Source organism: Pediculus humanus, genomic scaffold, assembly GCF_000006295.1.
Source record: "Pediculus humanus corporis 1103172108276 genomic scaffold, whole genome shotgun sequence".
Lineage (NCBI taxonomy): Eukaryota > Metazoa > Arthropoda > Insecta > Psocodea > Pediculidae > Pediculus > Pediculus humanus.
Genome location: NW_002987845.1, coordinates 116542 through 125885, shown reverse-complemented (window position 1 = coordinate 125885; position 9344 = coordinate 116542). Strand labels below are relative to the sequence as shown.

General features: G+C 28.0%; 3 protein-coding genes across 3 annotated transcripts; 1 reads left to right on the top strand and 2 right to left on the bottom strand.

The window, feature by feature from the left end:
- Positions 1–1195: 1195 nt before the first annotated feature.
- On the bottom strand, positions 1196–2411 carry Phum_PHUM504330 (tar RNA binding protein, putative; the record flags this gene model as incomplete). The annotated part of the gene is made up of 2 exons (XM_002430890.1): positions 1196–2191; positions 2400–2411. The coding sequence occupies 2 exons, from the start codon at positions 2409–2411 to the stop codon at positions 1196–1198; spliced, it is 1008 nt and encodes a 335-aa protein (XP_002430935.1).
- An 816-nt stretch (positions 2412–3227) lies between these two features.
- On the top strand, positions 3228–5684 carry Phum_PHUM504320 (asparagine synthetase, putative; the record flags this gene model as incomplete). The annotated part of the gene is made up of 10 exons (XM_002430889.1): positions 3228–3366; positions 3448–3560; positions 3644–3881; positions 3955–4134; positions 4210–4388; positions 4473–4650; positions 4765–4972; positions 5053–5226; positions 5314–5460; positions 5552–5684. 10 exons carry the CDS (start codon positions 3228–3230, stop codon positions 5682–5684), a joined length of 1689 nt encoding a protein of 562 aa, XP_002430934.1.
- A 540-nt stretch (positions 5685–6224) lies between these two features.
- On the bottom strand, positions 6225–8105 carry Phum_PHUM504310 (cytochrome P450, putative; the record flags this gene model as incomplete). Its single annotated transcript, XM_002430888.1, has 2 exons — positions 6225–7568; positions 7641–8105. 2 exons carry the CDS (start codon positions 8103–8105, stop codon positions 6225–6227), a joined length of 1809 nt encoding a protein of 602 aa, XP_002430933.1.
- Between the last annotated feature and the right edge of the window lie 1239 nt (positions 8106–9344).

The window sequence follows — 9344 nt, the reverse complement described above, 5'->3', positions numbered from 1 at the left end:
AAGGAAATGATAATCAGGTACGCGAAAAGTATTTGAATAAAAAAAAAAAAAAAAAATACGTATAGTTGTTTAATGATTTGCTCTCATATCAATGAATTTTGATTATATGACCAAAATGCGGTATTATTATTATTATTATTAATTATTATTATTATCACTACTGCTACTATTAGTACTAGTACTATTGAAATCGTGATAATCATCATCATCATCATCAGTAACGTTCGAAATGATTTTTTTTTTTAAATATATTTTAAACGATAATTATCGTTGTTGTTGTTGTTGTTTTTATTATTATTATTATTATTATTATTATTATCATTATCATTATTATTATTAAAAATATTAAATTATGAGGAAATTGTATATAATGTTGTAGGCAATTTATTATTAATATGTAAATAAAAGAGAAGGAAGGAATCGATTATTACGTCATTAATTAATTAATTAATTATTATTTATTTTATTTTCTAGTACAAATTTTTTGTTAATGATGATGATGATGATGATGATAGTTTTTTTATATTTATAATTATTATTATTATTACTATTACTAATCGTTATTATTTATTTATTTATTTAATTAATAAATTAATTTCTCAAGATCTTTTTTTTGTATACGTGACTCTCGAATCGTTTTTATTTTTTCCTTTATTTATATGTAAATAAATTGTAAATAATAAAAATAATAATAATAATAGTGATTAGTATGATGATGATGATGATGATGATGATAACAACGATAACGTAGCGTAATTTAAAAAAAAATTATAATTTAATTTCAGAGTATTATTAAATTTTTTTTTTTTTTTCATCTTCTTCTTCTCATTATTATTATTATCATTATCATTATTTAAATGAAATATAATTTTAATGAAATTTATTGATTTTTGAGTTATTTTCATTCCTTAGTTTTTTTTTTTTATAAGGCGGTGGCTGGAATTGAGAGGCAGAGAGAAGGGGGGGAGGGGGGGTGTGTAAATAATATAATAATAAATATTGTAAAAATAATAAAAATATAATTGATTTTATCGACAAACAAACAAAAAATAAATTATTTAAATAAATAAATAACTTATTTCAACAAAATATATAAATATATATAACGAAAAAATACAAAAATAATAATAAATTTAAAAAAAAAAAAAAAAAAGAAAATCATGATTGTAATAATAATAATAATAATGATTGTAAACTACAAAGGATAACATAAAATGGAAAATGTATTTAATAAATTAAATGCTGCTGAATCTTGACATTGTCCAAAACCTGCTATCTGTGGCCATTCTGTACCACCTGACAAACAAAGTGAAATAAAGGATTTATCCATATTTTTACAAGGGATTTTAGTTATGGTCAATTTTGCACCTAATTCTGTAGCTATGGATTTAATTAATTCCATTGAATTTTCCATAGATGTTGGAAAATTGTTTTTAATTAAATCATCAAGTGTTTGACTTGTTTCATTTAATGTCATAAATGCTTTGTGATGATCTTTGTAAAGTACAGCCCTATTTTTTTTCACAACAGCCATATTATTACCTTTAAAATGACTGCTATATCTTTTAAATATTTCTTCTTTTGTTAATATTAATTTCGGAACTAATGTGTATGATTTGTTAAGTAAATTTCTATCGTTGATAATTTTTTTCGAAGTCAACATATCATTATCATCATCATCATCATTCGCAGAATCTGGACTATTCAATGATAATTTTTTTAATCTCTCCAACATTTTAAATGCTCCTATTTGTTTAGCTCCTTTTTTTGTCGATGATATGCCATATTCTTGTAACTGTGAGACAAAACAAACCATTTTAAATACTTTACAATGAGGTTGACCAGATTCTTCTTCGACTTGGTAAGTCGGCTCTGGATATGGATTCATAAGACAATATTCTTTTAACATTCCCACATAATTTTCACCCGGATCCATTTCATCATATTTATCATATTGTTTTTTCGGTACTGAACTATTCGTTTCATCGACATTTAATTTTTTCAACATATTTTCCGCTGCATTATGTTTTGCTTCTCGTTTAGATTTTCCTTTGCCATCTTCGAATAAATCATTTACGTGAACCCTATAGATAAATAATGGATTGTGAGTACCTACTCCGTTGTGTAACAATTCGTAAGATGGACATTGTTTTAATGAAACTAAATATTCTTGTAAAACAGACACGGGAGTCTTAAAATCATCCATTTTAACAATAAATATTATATTAAATAATTTTCATTAGTAAGTATCAAAAAAAAAAAAAAAAAAAAAAAAAAATGTTAAAATAAAAAACAACAAGTGTTTAACTATGAACGAGTAGTACTTGACAAAATGTCAAGAATATTCGTTCAATTTGCTACGGGAAAATAAAAAATCGTCACGTTGCATTTTCAAAAACGATTATAAACATATTCGTTTTCGTTAAATAAATATATTTATTCAGTAAATAATGTCGGAAATTGAAAAAAATTTACGGGAAATTTTAATAAAATACATATTATTACGTTTAAAAACATTAATTTTAATAAAATACGGTTTTACTTAATTATTATTATTATTTAAAATAATTACATAATTCGTCAAATTTTTAAAATTTTATTTCTCATTTACGATGAGATGATAAATAAAATAAAACGTAAAAATTTTTATTTAATTATATTTAAATATTTATCAGTTTATGTTTTTATATATATATTTTAAAAATATGTTTTAATTTATAAAAAAATAATTTTTTTAATTATGTTTTAAATTATTTATTTTATTATTAATTGTTTTATATTGTAAAGCGTTGCCGGAGATTGATGTGATGACGCATCTTCTGCTTTCATATAATTTTTTCAATTTTAATTATTTTTAATTAATAAAATGTAAAATATTATTTATTATTAATTTCGAAATGGATATTTTTTATTTATAATTATTATTTTATTCGAATCGAACGACATTGTTACTAGTTTTTTGACCTTGGTTTTGTTTTTATTATAATTTACCAAACAAGCGTTTGTTATTTGATTTTTTTTTTTAATACAGTCTAAATGGTTTAATATCGGTTTTAAAACCAAAAAAAAAAAAAAAAAAAAAATTTAATTGCCTTGAGGGAATTTAAGGCAATTAAAAAAAAAAATTTCAATTTCATTTATCTATTGGTGAACGAGTTATAATAAGTTTATCGCATATAAATTCAGTCGACGATTTACGTTAAAACGTTCAATATCGTTAAATTAAAATGTGTGGGATTTGGCTTTTGTGCGGTTTGCATTCATATGAATCTTTACATAGAAATGATTGTTTTACAAAAATATCACACAGAGGTCCAGATGCCTGGAGATTGGAAATGGATTCCAGAATGAATAATATAATATTGGGTAAATTTGCCTTTTGTCTCCTTTTTCTGAAATGTTATTAATTATAAAAATTATCTGTAACAGATTTTTTACCTTTTTTAGGATTTCATAGATTATCGATTGTCGATGGACTTCACGGTATGCAACCTATGCAAATTCACAAATATCCATTTTTAACATTGATGTGTAATGGAGAAATTTATAATAATAAAAAAGTAATTTTTATACATTTTTTAATTTAAATTTAATAATAATTGTATTTTCATGTAAAAAATATTATTATTTTTTTTTTTTGCAGATCGGTGAAGATTTTGGTTTCGAATATGAAACAAAATGCGATGTTGAATGTATAATACATTTATATGCAAATGGAGGAATTGAAAATGTTGTTAAAAATCTTGATGGTGTCTTTTCTTTCATATTGATAGATGCTAAGGAAAAAATGATTCACATTGCTCGTGATCCATATGGAGTCAGACCTTGTTTCATGCTTAAAACAAATATGGGAATTTTTGGAGTTTGTAGCGAAGCAAAAGGTTTTGTAAAATGTAAATTTAATTTATTATTATTTTAAATCATTTTTTTACTTTGAAAATTTTCAACTCACAGGACTTATTTCTCTGGAGCCTGAGTTAAAAGGTGCAAAATGGGAAATTAATCCATTTCCTCCTGGTTGTTTCGAATCATATGATGTTGATGATGAGGGGAGGTTGACGATAAAATTACACAAACGTTATTACGAAATAGGAATCAGCAAACCTGGATTCAACACATTTGTCCCATTACAAGGTTGATTTATTTATTTATTTTAATTAAATTTAAATATTAATTGTTAACTATTGTATGATTTGTTAAAAATTTTAGATTTGGATGCAAAAAGCATGAAAGAAAATATTTGTCATCTTTTAACGGCTGCAGTGGAAAAAAGATTAATGTCGGATAGAAGAATAGGTTGCATGTTGTCAGGTGGTCTTGATTCGAGTTTGGTAGCAGCCCTTTTGGTAAAAGCAGCTAAAAAACATAATATTCCATACAAAATTCAGGTTTGATTTTTCTAATAGAAAAAGAAGAGAAATTAATTTTTTTTTTGTTAAAAACTAAATTATTTTTAATTACCACACTTGTAGTCGTTTTCCATCGGTATGGGAAATTCTCCGGATATTTTAGCAGCGAGACAAGTAGCAAAACATATAGGAACCGAACATCACGAAGTTATTTTCACGGAAGAAGACGTATCGAAAGTTTTGGATAAAGTTATACACACGTTGGAAACTCCAGACATAACGACGATACGAGCGTCAGTCGGTAAGCAGTAGAAAAAGTTAATGCCACGACTTTTTTTTTTTTTTTTTTTCCCCCCTCTATAAAATCTTTTCCTTTTTTTTTTTTTTTTTTTTTACTAATTATCACTGTTTTTAGGTATGTACATATTATCAAAATACATAAAAGAAAAAACGGATTCGACGGTTATTTTCAGCGGAGAAGGAGCAGACGAAATAGCTCAGGGATACATTTATTTCCGTGACGCTCCAGATTCCATTTCCGGTCACGAAGAAAGCATAAGATTACTTAAAGACATTTATTTATTCGATGGTCTTAGAGCGGATAGAACAACGGCTGCACATTGGTTTTTATTTTTATTTTAAATTTTTTTTTATGAAATTATATTTTTTTAACGGTTTTTAATTAATTTTTTTTTTGTTTCAGTTTGGAATTACGACTTCCGTTTTTAGATCTTCAATTTTCTTCATATTATTTGAGTCTTCCGGCAGAAGTCAGGCAGCCATTGAACGGAGTAGAAAAACATTTGCTGAGAAGTTGTTTTGAAAATTTAAATCTCATTCCGAATAATATTTTATGGCGTCACAAAGAAGCTTTCAGGTATTTGATTTTTTTTCCTGAATTTTCCAGTGTTTTCCATGCGAGAGTTTTAATTTGATTACGTTTTGTTTTGTTTTGTTTTTCCAGCGATGGCGTGACGTCAGTGACGAAATCATTATTTCAAATAATACAAGAAATAATTGACGGAAGAATATCGGATGAAGAATATAATTCCTCGTCGTCGAATTCATATAATTTTTGCCCACCAAAAACAAAAGAAGCATTTTATTACAGGTAAGATTTCAAATCATTTTTCTATAAATTTCACCCGACTTATTATTATTATTATTATTATTATTATTATTACGTTTTTTTTGTACAACAGGAAAACATTTGAAAAAAATTATCCGGGTCATTGTGATAAATTCATGAAATATTATTGGATGCCGAAATGGACGGATGTTAAAGATCCATCGGCGAGATTTATTTCTCATTACGCTCCTGAAAATTCGGAATAATAATCGGAAAATATCGATTTTGGTTATTGTTTGTTTACCCCCCCCCCCCCCGTCTCCGTCTCCGTTCGCTTATCATTCATTTATTATCAGTATTAAAAGCATTTAATTGATGATTCGGTTTTGTTGTTTTTGTTGTTTGTCGAGAGGAAAAATCGTTAATTATGAGGAAAAAATAAGGGGAAAAACAATGACGATAATAATAATAATAAAAATAATAGTGATTATTTTAAATATAATTTTAAATCATGATTTAACTTAACTTGATTATGTTTTTTATTTTATTTATTAAACCCCCCCCTCCTCCTCCCCCGTTTGACACCATTATTATTATTATTATTATTAATTAAAACTAAAATGGAGGGGAAAATAAAATAAGAATTAAATTTGAGAGAATTAAATTTATTTATTTAATTGAAAAATTAAACACACAGTAAATAAAATTATTATTATTATTATTAATTAATTAATAACAGAGAAAGAGAGAGAAAGAGCAAGAGAGTGAGAGAAAGAGAGAGTAGGAAAAACTTATTTATTTCTTTTTTAAATTTCACGTTCTGTAAAGCTTAATTTTAGCGGAACATCCGGAAAAGAGATAACTGTTTTCGTACCGTGTATTTCACCATAGTTATATTCTATTTGATAATTCCTTATTATTTTAGCTATGCAAGATTTCAATTGTACTTCTGCCAAATGTTTTCCCACGCATGACCTTATCCCGTAACCGAAAGGTATGAAGGAAAATGATTGTATGTTGGTAGGTTCGAACCATCTTTCCGGTATGAATTTATCGCTTTTTTCAAAATTTTGCTCTTTCAAACAAGCCGATTGTATGTCCATGACCATGTAAGTACCCTTGGGTATGCGAAAATTGGATAGAGCAATGTCGGTGGGCAATACTCTCGTCAGAGTCGGCATGGGTAACTTCAATCTTAGACTTTCTTTCAAGCAAGCATCCAAATATTTAAAATTATTTAAAGTTTTGTATTCGAGCCGAGAATGTTTTTCCGGTAGAAATTCTTTTATTTCCTTGAACAGAGTTCTCTGGGATCTTTGATTTTGCGCCAGGTGATATAGGAAAAATGCTAATGCGCTGCTCGTCGTGTTGACGCCGAGTAGTAGCAAATCCACGATGCAAGTCAAAACTTCATCCGGCGACAAACATTCGTTGAGCAAAAGATTTTCTATGAATGAAAGATTCGTTTCCGTTTTCTCTCTGTTCATTATTATATCCGTTTTATTACGAGTCAAATTCACTTGTGCGAGTCTCACGTATTTCGATATGAAACTGTCGATTATTTCGCATGATTGAGTGAGACCCACGGATGCCGGAGTGTTCATGAATCTCCAAAGTTGGAACCCTGATTCGCATTTGCATATGTTGTGAGTCGCGTCTATCAGGGATTTGAGCAATCTTAACGGTTCGGAAGTCGAATTCGCGTCGGGATTGTGAAAACCCAAAGATTTACCCAAAGCGACGAAACACAAACATTCCAGACTCCATTTTGTTATTTCGACCAAGAAATCCGGGGGTACTTCGCTCTGTTTGTTTTTAATCGCACCTATCCTTCTCACGAACATGTCTCCCGCTTCGTCGATGGCACCGAAATACCTTTCTCCACCTTTGGCAAGCGGTTCGTTGAGCGCTTTTCTCATTTCTTCCCATTCGACTCCGTAGAGACTGAAAGGACCCCCGGAATTCTTTCTAAAAACGGCTCGACATTTTTCAACGGAATCCAACGTGAAGCGGACGGGATGTTTACCCTCTTGATCGTACACTTTTCCCACGTGTTCGGGTTTGTTTATGATAACGATATCCGCTCCCAGAGGACCCTGGAGTTTGACAATGGGCCCGTACTTTTTAAACAACCTGTCGAAAGGACGTCCCTCGACTTTTCCCAATTTCGTGTAATCGGCAATTTTTTGCGTGATGTTGAAAAATGAAAGCATGGTCGACACGGTGGCTTGACACCCCAATTCCGGTAGGTATTTCCACAGGCTCGATATTTTTTTCAAAAAAACCGGTCCGGGTACTTCTTCGAAGGGATCCGCGTGTAGGAGGAGTTCGTTTGCGGCATCTTTTTTCTGCACGAGGCTCACGTCCAAAGGTTGTGGAGTCACTTTGGTACTTTCCAAGGCATCATTTTGACCTCCCCTCGCGGTTTTTTCAATCGGTTCCGTTTGACTCCTTTCCTCCGTCGAGTACATGTTATTATTATTATTATTATATTTTTCACTTTCCTTATTCGCATTATTATTATTATTATATTCTTCTTCTTGTGGATTTACATTATCATGTTTTCCGGCGAAATTACTTTCCGTTTTTGATGGTTTTTGCAATGGTTCGTTTGTATTATTAACCGAACATGTTGATAAAAACGGTTTCGATTTGTAAATGCATCTTGAATATTTTGTAAGAAACATTTTCTCCCTTTTTTTTGTTTTTTGTTTTTGTTTTAATGTTTCCTTAAAATAAACATTAAACAAAAAAAAAAAAATTTATAATTTACAGGAATCCATATTTATTCATTCCCTTTGATTGATTTTCATTTATTATTTTTTTTTATTTATTTTTTTTTCTGTCTTCTGCTATTTCGTCATCGTTGTAACTATTTTTTTTTCTATTGACGCACAATATGTCGACAAAATTCAAAATTTTTTTCGAATGTCGAACGTTTTTATTAAAATTCAACCCTGAAAAAATAATAATTTAATTAATTAATAATAATGATAATAATAATAATTGAATACTTGGTGAAAATAGTGTGACGTCATTAAATCAATAACAAACTCGGAATGATGGCGGGTTTTTTTTTTTTAAATAAAAAACGTTTTAACGCCTTTTTTTAAAACGATAAATAAATAAATAAATAAATAAATAGTTGAATTATTAACTCTCTCTTTTTTAAGTTATTAATTACGTCAAGTTATTTTCAACGGTCGTCACGAAATAATAATAATAATAATAATAAGGTACGCAACGGATCAATAATAACGGTCACTTTACAATCGAATGTTTTTAAATAAAAAAAAGCGCGCCAAAAATTTAAATTTCGTTCGAATGAATTTTCGGTTTAAAAAAAAAAAATATGGCGGGAATTAACAAATATTGATTTTATTTTTATTTAAATAAATTTTGAAATTTCTCAACGATAAAGAAATAAAAAAAAAAAAAATTTTTTTTTTTTAAATGTTGCCGACATTGTGTCGTAACGTTTTACTAAAATAATGTGATAAAAAAAAAATAACCATTTTAAAAATATGTTGTTGTGAGTGAGAGTGAGAGAGTGTCATCGTTATCGCGTTGCCAACCTAACAAAATTTTTTTTGAATTTGAAAAAATTTCCAACAGTTAGAATCGGTTATTCGTTACCGTAACAGTACATTTTTGTCCGTTAAATTTTTTTTTACGTTAACGATCGTCGCGAATAATAATTTTTTAAAATGTTTTCATCTCCGTGATTAATTAAAACATGTTGTCGTTGTGTTATTATTATTATTATTATTATTATTAAAAAAAAATTTTTGTTTTTTTTTTTTTTTGTAATCATGTTCGAATTAAAAACGATAATAATATTTTTTATAATAACGTATTTAAATAATATTCATTGCGATGATGAAACTTTAAATAAATTAATTTCGAATCATCAACAACAAAATGGT